Source organism: Gopherus evgoodei, chromosome 1, assembly GCF_007399415.2.
Source record: "Gopherus evgoodei ecotype Sinaloan lineage chromosome 1, rGopEvg1_v1.p, whole genome shotgun sequence".
NCBI lineage: Eukaryota > Metazoa > Chordata > Testudines > Testudinidae > Gopherus > Gopherus evgoodei.
The window spans coordinates 9,866,591-9,885,552 of NC_044322.1; the positions used below are offsets into that span (position 1 = coordinate 9,866,591).

The following is an 18,962-nucleotide window of genomic DNA, read 5'->3' on the forward strand; positions in this document are numbered from 1 at the left end:
GGCTCCTCTCTTCGCTCCGTTGTCAAACACAAAGGGACTACACCTCCCAGGCGGGCCCCGCGCGCCGCCCTCGGCCGCCATCTTGGAAGCGTGGGTTTGCTCGGCTGACCCGCCCCTTGTCTCGCGCGACGGCCGGATGTACGTCGTGACGTCTGAAGCGGGCCTTGGACAGGGCGCCGATGAGCGGAAACTACAAGTCCCACACTACCCCGCGCGGCCGCGCATGCGAGCTGCTGTTTTGCCGCCATCTTGGCTGGACGACGCTGCCTGCCGCCGCCACTAAACAAACCCGAAGCTGCCCGGGCTCTGCCGCTGAGGAGCCTTTAGATGTTCCCGGAACGGCCGGGCAGGTGGGTTCCCTCCGCCCGGGACCTTGGGCGGGAGCGGGAGCGCGACTCCCCCCTCCGCGGGCTTGTTTGGTGCCCTGTCCACGTCAGTGAAAGGCGCAGGAGTAGAGCGGCTCCGGCTTCTCCCCCGCCCGGCAGGCGGAGAGCGGAGCGTCCTCTCACCGGGATGAGCCTGCCCTTCCCCGGGCTGAGCGAGAGGCGTCCGGCCGGCCCCCTGCCTGGGGGAGGGGAGAGGAGAACTGTGCCCCCCCCTTTCCCACACAACCCCCCCCGGCTGAGGGAGGAGGGAGCTGTGCCCCCTTCACCCCCCCACAACCCCCCCTGGCTGAGGGAGGAGGGAGCTGTGCCCCCTTCACCCCCCCACAACCCCCCCTGGCTGAGGGAGGAGGTAGCTGTGCCCCCTTCACCCCCCCCCACAACCCCCCTTGGCTGAGGGAGGAGGGAGCTGTGCCCCCTTCACCCCCCCCACAACCCCCCTTGGCTGAGGGAGGAGGGAGCTGTGCCCTGCCCCCTTCACCCCCCCCACAGCACCCCCTGGCTGAGGGAGGAGGGTGCTGTGCCCCCTTCGCCCCCCCCACAGCACCCCTTGGCTGAGGGAGGAGGGAGCTGTGCCCCCTTCACCCCCCCCCACAACCTCCCTTGGCTGAGGGAGGAGGGTGCTGTGCCCTTCGCCCCCCCCACAGCACCCCTTGGCTGAGGGAGGAGGGTGCTGTGCTCCCTTCACCCCCCACACAACCTCCCTTGGCTGAGGGAGGAGGGAGCTGTGCCCCCTTCACCCCTCCCACAACCCCCCTTGGCTGAGGGAGGAGGGAGCTGTGCCCCCTTCACCCCCCCACAACCCCCCTTGGCTGAGGGAGGAGGGAGCTGTGCCCCCTTCACCCCCCCACAACCCCCCTTGGCTGAGGGAGGAGGGAGCTGTGCCCCCTTCACCCCCCCCCACAACCCCCCTTGGCTGAGGGAGGAGGGAGCTGTGCCCCCTTCACCCCCCCCACAACCCCCCTTGGCTGAGGGAGGAGGGAGCTGTGCCCCCTTCACCCCCCCTACAATCCCCCTTGGCTGAGGGAGGAGGGGGCTGTGCCCCCTTCACCCCCCCTACAATCCCCCTTGGCTGAGGGAGGAGGGAGCTGTGCCCCCTTCACCCCCCCCCACAACCCCCCCTGGCTGAGGGAGGAGGGAGCTGTGCTCCCTTCACCCCCCCCCACAACCCCCCCTGGCTGAGGGAGGAGGGAGCTGTGCCCCCTTCACCCCCTCCACAACCCCCCCTGGCTGAGGGAGGAGGGAGCTGTGCCCCCTTCACCCCTCCCCACAGCACCCCCTGGCTGAGAGAGGAGGGAGCTGTGCCCCCTTCGCCCCTCCCCACAGCACCCCTTGGCTGAGGGAGGAGGGAGCTGTGCCCCCTTCACCCCCCTTACAGCACCCCCTGGCTGAGGGAGGAGGGAGCTGTGCCCCCTTCACCCCCCTCACAGCATCCCCTGGCTGAGGGAGGAGGGAGCTGTGCCCCCCCCATAGCACTCATCTCTGGTGTGAGGGAGGAGTGAGCTAAGCTCTCCCACATACATGAAGCCCCCAGCCCAGCTGAGAGAAGGGGAGCGATAGTGTATCTCCCCCCTCCATCCTCTTGCCTGAGGGTGCTGTGTGTTCCACCCCTCCCCCACTCAGCCGGTCCCCATCTTGGGCTGAGGAAAGCGGCAGCAGCTCTGTCAGCTGGGGGTAGAAGGAGCTATTCCTGTTCCTTCCCCCAGTGTATGGAGGTCAGAGGTGGCATTTCACTTCCTCCATCTTGAGGGGGTGGGGGTGTACTGGGGGTAACTAAGCTCCTACTCATCTCTTGACCATCATGTCTTGTTGTTTGTTTATGGGATCATTTGTTTTCTCTGAAGCCAACAATTATAGGATAGTATCAGAGGGTAGCCGTGTTAGTCTGGATCTGTAAAAGCAGCAAAGAGTCCTGTGGCACCTTATAGACTAACAGACGTTTTGGAGCATGAGCTTTCGTGGGTGAATACCCACTTCCTCAGACGCATGCATCTGAGGAAGTGGGTATTCACCCACGAAAGCTCATGCTCCAAAACGTCTGTTAGTCTATAAGGTGCCACAGGATTCTTTGCTGCAATTATAGGATAGTGATAATAGGCACAATGACTTTTGGAGTGGGGGTAGGTACATCCTGGTCTGGCTGTCACAGTTTCCTGTGCGTGCTCTGCAAGATCATCTCGTGCAACGTGTAGGATGTGATCTGTGCTTTGTTTTTGTTCTTGTTGCTAAACACAGAACCGTAATCACTGCACTGTGGCGCTTCAGTCTAACGGCCCAAGTGCACTACAAGTATTGTCACGGTCTTGCTTAAGTCTTATTAACCTGTTTGCCTCTGGCGAGTAATTTTTTTAGTGGGTGGATAAAATCATTCTAATGAGTGTGGTTTTCATCATTGTCAAGATGTGGTTGGACAAGTTAGATACTGTGCCTGGACAAGTAAATGTTCATGGTGTTTTTGCCACTCTGCAACATAACAGACAAATGACAAATACAGCCCCATGGGTTGTATAGTCACTAGCTGGAAGACTTCCTATAATAGATGCTCTGTGCATAAGGAGAGGGAGGGGACTTGTACATCAGAGAGAGTTCCAGATGTAAGAGCGAGCATGGAATGAAGGAAGATCTGAGAAAGATATAGGCAGCTCTCGGGAGAGAGGCTAGGATGACCTTCAGGTGTGTCTACACTAAAGAGACTATATTAGCATAGTTACTCTGGTAGAGCTATACTGCCATAGCCCCACAATGTAGATACAACCTACACTGACAGCAGAGGTTTTTCTGTCAACGTAGGAACATCATTTCCCTGAACATTAGCTCCCTCAGTGGAAGCACTCTTCCATTGACATAGCTGTGTCTACATGGAGGTTATGTTGGCATAGCTACAGTGGTCAGTGGTGTGGTTTATTCACACCTCTGGCTGATGTAGCTATTCCAGTATAATTTTCAAGTGTAGACCTAGTCTGAGGAAATGGCTATAGGAAGTCAATGCCTGGTGTGAAGTTGCAGGATTCTGTTATAGTGAAACGACAAGCCTTTTGCAGGGGTTCAGGCAGGGGAATACGTGGCTGGAAAGAAAGATGACCTTGGTGAAGTTCTGAGCAGGGTGGAGAAAGGGAGAGTTTGCACTAATCAAATTGCGAGGTGTAGAGCATGGGCTTGTAGTTACAGTATTTGTATTCTGTTTCAGGGAGGTTGAGCTCTGTGGGAGCACAAAGACAGAAAAAGAATGCCTGTTGTGTGGCCAACCCTTTTGGATCTCAGCAGGGATGAATGCAAGAGGATTCTTCGCAAACTGGGTACAGTGAGATGCAATTTGTGGGTCTCTGCTTCCCCTATCCCACTGGCTGCTGGAACTTCGTGTATCTTTCTCTGTTTAAAGAATCACCAGCCCACAGTCTTCGTTAAACACTTTCATATGTTTGCAATCAACTTATAAGATACAGAAAATGATCAGTAGGTGTCAGTGTTTTCACAGCACTTGCTTTGATAGTACTTGGTAGTCTTGAATGCTCTTTATGGATTCAGTGAATAGAGCTAACGGTTATACACCTAATTTCATAGAATCATTTTAATTGGATGGTACCTACACTACAAATTATGATGTTTTCATTCACATTAATGTGTAATAGGAGACATTTCTGTCAAAAGAGAGTAACTCCTCAGTTTGCTGTCTTCGCATATCTGATTAATTTCCAACCTGCTTTTTTGGTTTTATATAGAGAAAACATATGAAGGTCAAAATCAATCTTGCAATGCTACCCTACTGTTTAGTTGTCACAGTGATTTGATTTACATTAGTAAAACTACTGTAATGCAGATTCTCAATGAAAGCAAATGTCCCACAATACAATATTTCCAATCTTCAATTACAGGAGGACAGGAATTGGCTGGGAGATGTGAAAACAATCTCCTCAATTAGTTTAATGGTCATAACATTAGGAGCCTATTGAATTGCTGTAGCCATGCATCGAATTCTGTATGCTTTGTCCAAATGAAAAGGTCTATCAGTAAGAAGATTTCTGGGTGTTATGTCCGTAATAACGTGCATCTGTAGTAAGGCAGAGATCGGCAATCTTTCAGAAGTGGTGTGTCAAGTCTTCATTTATTCACTCTAATTAAAGGTTTCGCATGCAAGTCATACATTTTAACCTTTTTAGAAGGTCTCTTTATGTCTAAAATATGTAACTAAACTATTATTGTATATAAAGTAAATAAGGTTTCAAAATGTTTAAGAAGCTCTATTTAAAATTAAATTGAAATGCAGAGCCCCCTGGACCAGTGGCCAGGCCCCGGGCAGTGTGAGTGCCATTGAAAATCAGCTCACGTGCCTCCTTCGACACGCATGCCATAGGTTGCCCCTGTAGTAAGGCAGCTATACTTAATAGCTTTTAACAGCATTTTAGTACTGGAAGAAGAAAGATCTTAGTTTTCTTTTCAGACGTTCATTTAGGCAACATAGTCTAGTGGTTGAACACAGTAGAGGGAGTTGAGATTAGATACTTGAGATTTTCTTCTGACTTCCTATGTGACCTTGGGCAAATCACTTAACCTCTCTGGGCTTTATTTTACCCATCTATTAAAAAGGTGAAGTACTGTACTACATACCTTGCATCAGAGGCATGAAGGTTAATGTTTGTAAAGTGCTTTGAGGTCCCCAGCTTATGCTATAAAACTTTATTATTAGCTGAGAGAAAGGGATTGAAACTCTTTTCTCTCATCTTGCTTGGTTATCTGGGGGAGGGGGTTCTGTTTTTAAGAGACAGCAGATTGAGTTTAGAATCTGAACTATTATTTTTATTTAAAAATTTATTACTTGTACTGTGATAGCACCTAGAGGCCCTAACTGAGATTGCAAGTGTACAAACAGACAGAGGCTTATACTATTCAAAAGAACTTTGTCTAAATAGACAAGATAGACAAGGGAGGGGAAATGGAAGCACAGAGAGGTGAAGTGACTTGCCCTGTAGCACAAAGCAGGTCAGTGGTAGAGCAATGCATATGTAGCCCATTTTTCCTGACTTCCAGTCCAGTGCTCTGTCCATTGGAACACTCTGCAAGGCTCAGATACTCTATAGTAAATTAAACACCATAGCTGATTTTAGAAAAATGTGTCAATACTTAAATCATATCTTAATGTGATATCTAGCACTGCCCTGAGACCTTTGCAGTACATAGCTGAGGAAGCATGAAGTATGGGATGAAGTGGCAGTCTTAAATTTGAATTTGCTTCTTTTTATTTGTTAAACCTAATTTTATACCTTATTTTGGCCATTTAACTGGATTTCCCTTGACTGAACAGAGACTGTACCTTACAATCTGTCTGTACTATTTAGGGATAGGAGTGAGGAAGGTGATTACATAAGAATGGCCATACTGGGTCAGACCAAAGGTCCATCTAGCCCAGTATCCTGTCATCTGAAAGTGGCCAATGCCAGGTGCCCCAGAGGGAATGAACAGAACAGGTAATCATCAAGTGATCCATCCCATCACCCATTTCCAGCTGCTGGTAAACAGAGGCTAGGGACAGGGCCGGTGCTACCATTTAGGCGACCTAGGCAATGGCCTAAGGTGCCAGAATTTTTTTGGGGCGGCACGCGGGTCCGGTGGACCTACCGCAGTCATGCCGGCGGACGGTCCGGTGCTGGAAAGGCTCCGATGAAGCTGCCGCAGTCATTTTGGCGGACGGTGCGCTGGTCTAAAGGCTCTGGTGGACCTACCGCAGTCATGCCTGCGGCAGGTCTACCGGAGCCTTTAGACCAGCGGACCGCCTGCCGGCATCACTGCGGCAGCTCCACCGGAGCCTTTCCAGCAGCGGACCGTCTGCCAGCATGACTGCGGTAGGTTCACTGGACCCGTGGGGGGTGGCGAAATGGCCATCTGCCGAGGGCGTCAGAAACCCTGGCGCCGCTTCTGGCTAGGGACACCATCCCTGCCCATCCTGTCTAATAGCCATTGATGGACCTATCCTCCATAAATGTATCTAGTTTTTTTGGACCGTGTTATAGTCTTGGCCTTCACAACATCCCCTAGCAAAGAATTCCATAGGTTGACTGTGCGTCTAGGGATGGTCTAGACAGTATTTGGTCCTGCCACGAGGGCAGGGGACTGGACTCGATGACCTCTCGAGGTCCCTTCCAGTCCTAGAGTCTATGAGTCTATGAGTTGTGTGAAAAAATACTTCCTTTTGTTTGTTTTAAACCTGCTACCTATTCATTTCATTTGGTGACCCCTAGTTCTTGTGTTATGAGGAGGAGTAACTAATGCTTCTTTATTTACTTTCTCCACACCAGTCATGATTTTATAGACTTCTATCATACCCCCCCTTAGTTGTCTCTTTTCTAAGATGAAAAGTCCCAGTCTTATTAATCTCTCCTCATACAGCAGCAGTTTCATACCCCTAATCATTTTTTTTGTCCTTTTCTGTACCTTTTCCAAGTGCAATACATCACTATTGAGATGGGGTGACCACATCTGCACGCAGTATACAAGATGTGGGTGTACCGTGGATTTATATAGAGGCAATATATTTTCTTTCTTCTTATCTATCCCTTTCTTAACGATTCCCAACATTCTGTTAGCGTTTTTTGACTGCTGCTGCACATTGAGTGGATGTTTTCAGAGAACTATCTCCAATGACTCCAAGATCTCTTTCTCGAGTGGTAACAGCTAAGTTAGACCCCATCATTTTATATGTATAGTTGGGATTATGTTTTCCAATGTGCACTGCTTTACATCTGTTTTGTAATCTTCACTGTCTGCCAAGATGCTAAAACATAAATTTAAAGGTCTTAATATAGTAGCTCTCCATAAAACAAAACCAACCTTAACTCAGACATCTAGTGATTACTGGGTAAAGTAACTTCATAGTCTAAACACAGAAAAATACCATAGTATCTCTCATATTACCTTGTGGTACCTTAGCAAATGTTGACTTTAAATACAACAATTGGGCTGGTATATGAAATGCTTCATCATCCTAGCCTTAAATACTTAAACAGTTATTGTCTGCCCAATGTCCTGGTTTAGGGGTTATGGTTGACTAAAGTGGGTCTTCTCTGTTTTCCCCTAGGTTTAGTCAAAACTGGGGTGGGTGTAGGAATTGTTTGGGACATGGTTCTCTGGTTGTGTAAATTGAGTCCGCTGGACTCACTCACTGACAGCTTTTGAAAACAGTATACAGAAAGCAAGTCTTGCTTATTTTGGCAGCTATTACCTGACTGCTATTTGTGCTCTAGTCAGTCTTTTTTGTTATTGTTTCTGTCCCTATTAATACTTATTTTTATGTTAACTGGGATTTGATTTTGTTGGTCTGTATAGCTATGTACAGTGTGGAAAGGGTTTAGATTGCTAATTTAAAACAAGGCTTTCAGTCACACTTGTGTGTGTGTGTGTGAAATGTTCAAATAACTAGAACAGTAGATCATTCACTGATAAATTGGACTGACAATTTATATGGCAAGTTCCAAACCAGTTCATATTAAAACAATATATGGAGCAAAAACAGGGTTATATGAATGTCTACAGGCTGTCAGCTATAATATTTTCAATTTAATGATGGAACACCACTTATATGAAAGATGTGCCCCGTGATATTAGGATTATATATTTTGACTGAGTGGTATGTCCATGTTTTGCTCTTCAGAATTTTCTGTAAGCTAAAGAATAATGTTAATCATTTTTCAGTGTTCAATCAGTTCATTGTCTTTAATGTATTGGTTGCACATTAGAGATCCGAGTTTTTCTCGTTGCTTCTATGTGATAGCATTTTTTTCTGCTTTAAATAGTTACTGTTGTCAGATGCTACCGGTGTGGTGCTCTGTGTTGTCAGATGCTACTGGTGTGGTGCTCTGCTCTGTTCAATGTTGATATTACTCGGCTGCATGCATGTGTTGCCTATGTGTGCTGTCCCAGCTCTTTGAAGATAGCTGACACAGCAGACTCAAAGAGAACCTCCAATGACCACAGAGTCCAGTAAGGTGCGAAGGCACGTTGGCCAGGTTTATTGCCGTATTGGATACAATGATAGTTCCCTGTACATTTCTTAGTCTAATTCAGGGCATACTATGAGAAAGTGCCCTTTGGCAATGGACTCGGCTTAGTCAGTGGTGGGACTTCCCACTGCCCCCTCGGCCGGACAAAGACACTGCCCCAAAGATGCATTCTTATACACAGGTACAAACAAGTTACACATCACTCCTGACGTATTGAGTTGCAACCCCTCTACGCAGTAAGGTGATGCCTCTCACCTTGTACATGTTGTTGGAACAAAACAACTCTATCCATCACATTACCCTTTTGGCCCTGTGTCATAAACAGATTGTTAAGGGTTAATGTCTCTTTCACCTGTAAAGGATTAACAAACAGTGACCTGTAACACCTGACCAGAGGACCAATCAGGAGACAAGATATTTTCAAATCTCATGTGGAGGGAAGCCTTTGTTTGTGGGTTTTGGTTTTGGCTTTGTTCTCTCTGGGTCCTGGACAGGACTAGAGGTGCAAGCAGGTTTCTGCCAATCTCCCTGCTACAGTCTCTTATCTATTCAGAATTGTGAGTAAGAAAAAAGGCTGTTATAGTCTTTTAATTTGTTTTCTTATTTGCATATTTGTACTTGCTGGAAGTAGCTTAAATTGTGTTTCTACTGGAGAAAGTTTCTTTCTATTGTTTATAAGTTGAAAGACCCTGTAACTTTTTACCATCTCAATTGCAGAGATAAGCCTTTTACTGTTTTCTTTCTTTTTTTATTAAAGGTTTTGCTTTAAGACCTGCCTGATTTTTTTTCTCCAAGTTAAGGCTCAAAGGATCTGAGTCTGTGCCTACCAGGCAATTGGTGGGGAGAAGGGAAAGAGAGCAGGGAGGGAAAGGTAAATTTCCTCTTTGTGTTAGATTCATGGAACTTGAATCTGTATTGCCCCTGGGAGAAGAGGGAAGAAAAACCTGCTCTCGGCGTTTATCTGTGTATCTTCTCTCCGGGGAAGAAGGGAGGGGAAGTGGTGATTCAAGGATTTATATCACGGTGGTCTCCTAGTGTAACCAGGGAGGAAGAAAGGAGCGGGGAAGGGAAATGGCTTATTCCCCTTTGTTGTGAGACTCAAGGAATCTGGGTCTTGGGGTCCCCAGGGAAGGTTTTGGGGGGACCAGAGGGTATCAGGCCCTAGAAATTCCTGATTGGTGGCAGCGCTACAGAATCTAAGCTGGTAATTAAGCTTAGAGGACTTTATGCTAGTAACCATATCCTGGACGCTAAGGTCCAGATTTGAGAATTATACTATGACACCCTGTCATTAGGATGGGTCAGCCTGTTCCTTGTTATCTGTGTGGAATGTGCAAGTATGTGAATGTTCTGATATCTAGTGTTCAGTACCTTTTAGGTACGTATCTTCTTGCAGCATCAGCCCTTTCCTTGCCAGCTTCTGTGAGCAGGGCCTGCCTCTGTCTCACAGCTTAACTTTGCTTTATGTTAACAAAATCTTGACCATTACTTTACTTCAGGCCTCATACCGAGCTTCTGATACCAAGGTTTATCTCTTAGGGCCTCCTCTTACTACAGTTACATATGTTATGGAAATTAAGCAAGACACATGGACAACAACATTTATATGACAGTCTAAAAAGCTGTCATCCCCTAATTAAAGAGGAATGTTAGAAGGAAGATTAGTTTTTCTTTTGATAGAAGCAACTTTTTCATGAGTAAAGTCAGTTTTCAGAAAGGAGAGAGGTAAATAGTGGTATCCCCCAGTGGTCAGTACTGGGACCAGTCCTATTCAACATATCCATGAATGATATGGGAAAAGGGGTAAACAGAAAGATGGCAAAATTTGCAGATACAAAACTATTCAAGATAGTTAAGTCCCAGATTGCGAAGAGCTACAAAAGGATCTCCCAAAACTAGGTGACTGGGCAACAAAATGGCAGATGAAATTCAAAGTTGATAAATGCAAAGTACTGCACATTTGAAAACATAATCCCAACTAAATTCCATCTTTCCTATGGAGTTTTGTTAAAGATCTTATAAATATTTCATTTACTCCTGGAAAATTACATGGTACTTTAAAAAAATAGGACCTGATCTTTCAAGTCCCTCTGCGTGTGGCACTCCTACTGGTGTCCGTGGGAGTGCTGTGTTGGGAAGGCTTGCAGGGTTGGTCTTTGTGGCACCTGGACACAGTCTTTTAAACTGCTTTCTAGAGAAACTGCTGTGAAATCACAACAAAATGTACTATATATAACAACTGTATATGGCAGAGTAACTTGCTGAAATAGCTGTGAATCATCAGTCTCTTGCAGAGTGGGACCCCTGGACAATCGAGATACAAAAGGAGTGCTTAAAGACGATAGTCATTGTGGAGAAACTAAATGGATTCTTTGCTTCAGTCTTCATGGCTGAGGATGTTAGGGAGATTCCCAAACCTGAGCCAACTTTTTTTTGTAGGTGATAAATCTGAGGAACTGTCACAGATTGAAGTGTCACTAGAGGAGGTTTTGGAATTAATTGATAAACTTAACATTAACAAGTCACCGAGACCAGATGGCATTCACCCAAGAGTTCTGAAAGAACTCAGATGTGAAGTTGCAGAACTATTAACTATGGTTTGTAACCTGTCCTTTAAATCGGCTTCTGTACCCAATGACTGGAAGATAACTAATGTAACATCAATATTTAAAAAGGGCTGTAGAGGTTATGCCAGCAATTACAGACCGGTAAGTCTAACTTCAGTACCGGGCAAATTAGTTGAAACAATAATAAATAATAAAATTGTCAGACACAAAGAAGAACATAAATTGTTAGCAAAAGTCAACATGGTTTCTGTAAAGGGAAATCGTGTCTTACTAATCTATTAGAGTTCTTTGAAGGGATCAACAGACATGTGGACAAGGAGGATCCAGTGGACATAGTGTACTTGGATTTCCAGAAAGCCTTTGACAAGGCCCCTCACCAAAGGCTCTTATGTAATTAAGTTGTCATGGGATAAGAGGGAAGGTCCTTTCATGGATTGAGAACTGGTTAAAAGACAGGGAACAAAAGCTAGGAATAAATGGTAAATTCTCAGAATAGAGAGGGTTAACTAGTGGTGTTCCTCCAGGGTCAGTGCTAGGACCAGTCCTATTCAATTTATTCATAAATGATCTGGAGAAAGGGGTAAAAAGTGAGGTGGCAAAGTTTGCAGATGATACTAAACTGCTCAAGATAGTTAAGACCATAGCAGACTGTGAGGAACTTCAAAAAGATCTCACAAAACTAAGTGATCAGGCAACAAAATGGCAAATGAAATTTAACGTGGATAAATGTGAAGTAATGCACATTAGAAAAATAACCCCAACTATACATACAATATGATGAGGGCTATTTTAGTACAACGAGACAGGGAAAAGACCTTGGAGTCATCATGGATAGTTCTTTGAAGATGTCAACGCAGTGTGCAGAGGCCATCAAAAAAGCAAACATGGTGTTAGGAATCAATAAAAAGGGGATAGAGAATAAGATGGCGAATATCTTATTGCCCTTATATAAATCCATGGTACGCCCACATCTTGAATACTGTGTACAGATGTGGTCTCCTCATCTCAAAAAAGATATTCTAGCACTAGAGAAAGTTCAGAGAGAGCCAACTAAAATGATTAGGAGTTTGGAATGGGTCCCATATGAGGAGAGATTAAAGAGGCTAGGACTTTTCAGCTTTGAAAAGAGGAGACTAAGTGAGGATATGATAGAGTTATATAAAATCGTGAGTGATGTGAAGAATGTAGATAAGGAAAAGTTATTTACTTAGTCCCTTAATACAAGAACTAGGAGCCACCAAATGAAATTAATGGGCAGCAGGTTTAAGACAAATAAAAGGAAGTTTTTTCAGACAGTGCACAGTCAACTTGTGGAACTCCTTACCTGAGGAGGTTGTGAAGGCTAGGACTGTAACAGAATTTAAGAGAGAACTGGATAAATTCATGGAGGTTAAGTTCATTAATGGCTATTAGCCAGGATGGGTAAGGAATGGTGTCCCTAGTCTCTGTTTGTCAGAGGATGGAGATGGATGGCAGGAGAGAGATCACTTGATCATTACCTGTTAGGTTCACTCCCTCTGGGGCACCTGGAATTGGCCGCTGTTGGTAGACAGGATACTGGGCTGGATCGAATGGACCTTTGGTCTGATCCAGTACGGCCGTTCGTACGTTCTTATGTTATGTACTTCTTTTTTAAATAAGATGTTAATACATTAATAGAAAATCTATTGTATTTAAACCTATGATTTTCTTTTTGCCTTATTGCTGTTAATGGTTAAGAGCTAATCATATTTCTATATTTCCTTAGAACTGGAGGCATATGCTGGAGTTATTAGTGCCTTGCGCGCACAGGGGGACCTTACCAAGGATAAGAAAGACCTTCTTGGAGAACTCTCCAAAGTGCTTAGGTAAACCTCACTCTACTTATGGTAAATGTGGTGAGTTTATAATTGGTTTATGGCCTGTTTTCTTTTAAAAGCATTGCACACACTTCCTACCAGAGTCATCTTCTGTTCTTAAAATGAATTCATAATCAGAAAAGAGACTCCAGAAACAATACAGTGGGAATTCCATATTTATTTTTCTTTCAAAGATTCCTGGTCACATTTGCTTATCTTGCAAATGAAATTTTTTTCCTTGCTTCCATCCTTGTAAGATTGCAACCCAGAATTGGAAATCCTGCCATGTAACCGCTAATGTAATCTCTAGTAACTGTGATGAAATCCTTTCTATTCTCTAGGCCAGATAATTATTTCTTTTACCTTCTGAATAATAAAATACTTTATTTCCACTGCCACAGGCGAGATAAGCAAGTGGCAGTCTCTAAAATGTAAATACTGACCCCTCCATCCACCAGAGTGGAGCTGTTTCTAACATTTTCATTTTCGCTAACAGGATCAGATAAATATATTTGTCTTTCATTATCTAAAATATATTGGCTGCTTTCTTTTTTGACAGCATTTCAACTGAGCGCCATCGTGCTGAAGTTCGGAGAGCCGTAAATGATGAACGGCTAACAACTATTGCACATAAGTAAGCTCTTAATCATACTGCACATGACTTCCATAAGGCAGCAAATAGTCTTCCCATGGGGCAGTCCTTTATCTTTTAAACCAAATACTAGATTTTAAACCACTGGCAACCTTGAAGGGATAACACAGCTGACAGATGAAGTAATACGTATAACTATACCCTCAACTGTTGCAGATCTGTAGTATGTACTATATGAAAATGTGTGGAAGTTATTTAAATCTGCAGTTAACAAGTCAGTGTTTTGTTCATTAAGGTAGTGTTTAGGAGCCAGCTGAAAATTGAGCCCCATTGTGTTGTATATAAACGTAGTATAAGAGAGAGTTCCTGCCTTGGAGAGCTTACAGTCTAAATAGATAAGACCAAACAGAAGGTTGGGAAACTGATATAATGTATATGGAGGGTGAACAATGTGATGGCTGCAAACATCATGTTTGTGCCATGATTTTAGTTTTGTTTAAATCCTTTTGATGGGGTTACATTTAGGAGGGGATTAGCTAAATGGAAGGATAAAGGATTTTTAGTGACCTTGAGGGATCAGGTCAGAGAGGATGGAGCAAACAGGCAGTCAGCACTAGGAAAATGTTAGGAGTGAAAATTTCAGAAAGCAGTCTGTCATCACTGTCCATTGGTCCTTGCTTAAACTGCCCTATGCAGCTGTTGTGACAGCTTCAGTTATGGCTGGCTCCTTCCCGCGTTTTCTTTCCCAAAGCCCACAATTGCTATGGAGAAGGGGATGCCCTGTGTGTCCTAGTTCCTTGAGGGGTGGGAAGTTCTCAGGGGTGGGTCTCAGTTCTGGAGGGAAGTGGGGCCTGGCTGGGCCATATTTATCCCTCAGTTCAGCAGGACATGGTTGAACTGCTTTCTGCAGCTGTTGTGCCAGTTTCAGTCTCTAGCTGGCTCCCTACAGTTTTTTCCCCCAAAGACCGCATGATTGGGGAAGAAAACTGGTGCTCACTTATTTTTAAGTGAGATGCTTAGTACTCTTAGTATATAAAAGTAGTTTTCAGAATGAAATAAATGGCTTGAGAGATTTTTATTTTATTTTAAGGGGGAAAGAAATGCCTTAAATTATTTAATGTTCAGCTAGAGTATAAGAATTTCTTTATTTTCATAAGTTAACATAATAAAACAGCTATAGATTTTAAATGTGAATCTTACAACTCTGAAATTATAGGGGAAAAAACAAAACAATCATGTTTAAGGAGCCTATCATATCAGTTAGCAATATTTATGACTCACCAAAAGTGGCATATTCTTTTGTAAACTGTCATTCAAAAGTTTCAGGTTTAAAGACCTGGAAATAGTCTGTTCTATTAGACAACTACATAACATAGCAGTTTAGATTTTTTTCTTTAAAAAAAAAAAAGTGAATAAGGAATAGCTTATGTGTTGAAACAATCAGGATTGATTTCTTAAATTGAATTTCCTGTTAAATGATGATGATGTCAGCCATTTGCAAAACTCATGCAGTTTCTGCCTCAAGGAGATTAAAATCTAGGACACGTAGTAGGAAACCCAAAGGAGGTGCTAGTTTATGGAATGCCATATCTCTTTTAAAATCTCTTTTCTGTCTTTCTCGCTGAGAAATTAATGTAGCGGAGAGCTCATTTGTCTGATGTGGATTAATTCTTAATGATGCTAGGAAAGTGCAATATTATCATTAGATATATTGGAGTTAGCACTCTTACTATAAACTCATGTTTGCAGGTATTTTCAACAAAGAAAATTAAAATTTTACCTCAACTGATGCTAATCAGTAAGTACTGTAAGAAAATTTATGGAAGATGCTGAAACAAATCTGGGTCTAACTGAGAAATAGATGGACTAATTAGTGCTAATCTTTTTACTAGTTACTTAGTACTGTTAGCCAGAGTTAAAAGTAGTTCTTCAGTATGTGATAATAAATCAAATGAAACTCTAATTGAAACCTATAGTCTACAGTTCTGGCTTCATTGATTCAGTGAAATGGTCATACAAAACAGAAGCATTTCTGTCCAGCAGAAAAAGGGGATAACATGATTCTTAAGTATTCTATTTTGTCTTTAAACATAGAGGCTAATTGGAAGTTAAGACCAGGTGGTTGGCATCTGTTAAGGGAAATGCACAGGCTGAGTCATTTGACATGTCGCAATCTTGTTTGGGCTATTGTGATTGGGCTTAGAATACTTTTAATTAAGTAGAACGAGATCTGCCTTAGAAACGATTATTTCTACAGCACACTTAGTTTGATGACTGTTTCATGAACATTGTGCTTCTGATTTTTTAGTTAGTTTGAGGAGTATAATATGCACTAATTTGCAAGACTGCCTTTTTAGTTATGATTTACTGTACATATTCTAGGCCGTCACTAGAAGAAAAATCCTGTTATCTAGTAGCTTTTCTCTATTGGAAAAGCATATTTAGTCAGAAAATATGCTGGATAAGAGAATACTTTCACATAATATGCATTTCTGTTTAGTATGTCTGGACCGAACAGCTCTTCAGAATGGTCTATAGAAGGTCGTCGACTGGTGCCGCTGATGCCACGGCTGGTTCCACAAACAGCCTTTACTGTAACAGCTAATGCTGTTGCCAATGCAGCTATTCAGCACAATTCATCTCTTCCAGTTCCTGCAGAAACTGGGAACAAAGAAGGTGAGGGAATCCCAGTATCTTACTGCAAGTAGTGACGGTGTGAGAAGAATAATTGCACATTTTAAAAGGACACTGTCAGCTAGCTTAGATCCAAAGTGTGTAGGTTATATTTTAAACAAACAAACAAAAACCCTGTTCTTTCATTTTCATACAATATTAACAGCAATATTTTCATGAAATCTGATTGGATTTGCAGTCCCTTTTGGAATTTTTGCAATCTAAATGTAGTATTGTGCTAGTGCAGCGGTTCTCAGACTGGATCGGAACCCCAAAGTGGATCGTGACCCTATTTTAATGGGGTCGCTGGGCTAGCTTAGACTTGCTGGGATCTGGGGCTGAAGCCTGAGCCCCGCCACCTGGGGCCGAAGCCCATGGGCTTCAGCCCTGGGCAGCACAGCTCAGGTTACAGGCCCCCTGCCAGAGGCTAAAGCCCTTGGGTTTCGGCTTTGGCCCCCCCATCCAGGGCAGCGGGCTCAGGCAGACTCAGACTTCAGTCCCCCCTCCAGGAGTCAGGTAGTAATTTTTGTTGTGAGAAGGGAGTCATGGTGCAATGAAGTTTGAGAAACCCTGTGCTAGTGCATTAGGAACCGGAATATGAAATTGACTAAAAGCACAAAGGAACTTGACTGGTTTACTGTCTATGCCAAGAAAGGCAAAAATGTAAACCGCATACATTCTAAATGTTTTGAAGATGTAAAGTGTGGCAGTTGTTATAAATAATGCAAAGTTAAATTACTAAAAATGAAAGAAATAAAGAAATTGTTACAGGTCCCTTGAAGGTATAGTGATATTCAGAAAAGTGACTTTGCAAAAATGATGTCGATATCCATTCTTATTTTGTCCCTCCAGATCAAACATACTAAATTAACAAGTCAAAAGATGCCTCCCCCATCCTCCCCACACCCCCTACAAACACCATCTAAGCTGCAGAGTTTTATTTTACTTTGTTTTAGGGGTTTAGTTACAGTATATTTACACAGTTACAGAAAACCTAACACTTCTTGAATTAGTTTTTTTCTGACAGATTTGGGAAACAGTATACCACCGGCTTTCTCTTACTACTACTTGTAAACATAAATGTTACAGCAATTAAACAAGGAAAACCATTTTAAAAGACATTAATCTGTCTTAATTTAAAGAGGGTTTTCAGATTAATTCGAGGACTGACATGCCAGTGAGCACAATGCAGTAACAATTTTATATTTATATCACTGATCTACACAAGAGTCCTAAGCACATGAAAACAAAATTAATTAAAATACTAAACACATACAAGATAAACTATAATGTAAAACACACAATCAGTAGAGAAGAAAATAATATCAATGGTGTCTTTAAGGTCTTCTCAAATAAAAACGTTTTTAAATCTGCTTTGAAAGCCACTAATTCTGTGGTCGTTCTTGGGTCAGAGCGGCCAGCACTCCACAGTAGCAGGACCGCAGAGGCAAGGATGTGGATAGTGACCCAATAAGCCTTAAGCTTTAATTTATCTTTAAAGCTGTCAAAATAGTGCTAGGATAATGGAATTCTTTACTTTAGTTATGTGGAAGGTGTCTTCTCTCCTCTTCAGTGGTGGTTTGCTATTCCTACACAAGTACCACTTCAACCCCAACATCTACCCCTGTTCCAAGTGGCAGTGTAGCAACAGTGAAGTCCCCCAGACCTGCCAGTCCAGCCTCCAATGTAGTCGTCTTGCCAAGTGGAAGTACTGTTTACGTCAAAAGTAAGTGATACCAGTAACTTTGATTAACAAAACAGGAAGGGGATGGTCTTGTGATTAAAGCACAGGACTCTGAGCCAGGTAATCTGGGTTCTAAACCCAGCTCTGCCTCAAATTTACTGTGTGGCTTTGGACAAGTCACTTCACCGATAAATACACTAAGGCACAAAGATGTTAAAGTGGGACTAATACTTCCCTTCCTGATGAGGGTATGTTGAGGCTCAATTCATTGATTGAAAAATACTCTTGAGATATTTTGATGTCTGGGTTAATAGAAGTGCAAAGTATGAAAAATAAAACCTAGGAATTGCCATGCAATAGTGGATCATTTGTCCATCTAGTTTGGAATTTTGCCTCTTATATGGTCATACCTAATGCTTCAGAAGGAGGTTTCCCTTCCACCTCTTCCCCAAAGTATGCACCTGGCCTACAGTGCAGTCATTTATCATTTGTGGGAGGGGGAGAAACCCTTTTTCTCTTCTCAAATTAGCAGGAGAATTTCTGGGAATATCATTTTTCTACAAGCACTTATGTGCCCTAAAGCAGCAGGTGATATGGCATGTCAAGGTAAGGGGCCAAATCCTTATCTGATGTAAAACAGCTAAGCATTTGGCCCTTTGTGGATATTACCAAAAGAATATAAATTTAAAATAATATCATTTTCCTACTGTTTTTTTCTGAGGAGTAGCTGAACTTTTAAACAAACTACACAACTAACGTCACCCAGGGATTCTATTATCATTTACTTGCACAGTGTTATGGCTTGCATACTACCACAGTTTTGCAGTGTGTTGGGAAGTACAGGCTTAGGAATAATCAGATGATGTAGCTGGTTTCTACTTTCAGGGTGCATAAAAATTGATGACTATAAAATAATCAGAAATAAGATTTTTTAAATTTAAATCAGACTTTTTAATTAAATGTGTAGGTTTATTTTTAAACAAATATGTATATCTAAAATTAAATTTGAAATTGATAACCTGTGTTAAGGTGTAAATGATCTACTGGGATAATTTAAATAAAAAATATGCTGCATCAGTGAGCCCTCCTCAAAGTTTTATTCTGCTTTTTAATTACATACAGAATCAGAGAGGAAACAACTTTTGAGGTCAACTCAAGCTTTGTAAATGTCACAATGTAATGTAATTAAGTAATTATCTGTTATTATTTTCAGTCTTTATAATGGAGTGAATGT

At 43.1% G+C, this 18,962-nt stretch overlaps 1 protein-coding gene across 6 annotated transcripts in view; it reads left to right on the forward strand.

Annotated features, from left to right (window-relative positions):
* The first annotated feature begins 243 nt into the window (after positions 1-243).
* Positions 244-18,962, forward strand: part of EMSY (EMSY transcriptional repressor, BRCA2 interacting) — a 60,243-nt gene continuing 41,524 nt past the window's right edge. For 4 of the 6 annotated variants that reach the window (XM_030557697.1, XM_030557690.1, XM_030557704.1 and 1 more), the window contains exons 1-6: positions 244-350; positions 3,571-3,679; positions 12,689-12,788; positions 13,339-13,413; positions 15,872-16,047; positions 17,618-17,770. In XM_030557697.1, coding sequence (XP_030413557.1) covers positions 3,610-3,679; positions 12,689-12,788; positions 13,339-13,413; positions 15,872-16,047; positions 17,618-17,770 — 574 coding nt within the window. In that variant the 5' untranslated portion in view covers positions 244-350; positions 3,571-3,609. The remainder of the gene's footprint in view (positions 351-3,570; positions 3,680-12,688; positions 12,789-13,338; positions 13,414-15,871; positions 16,048-17,617; positions 17,771-18,962) is intronic. The other 2 variants (XM_030557714.1, XM_030557722.1) reach the window with 1 other exon arrangement.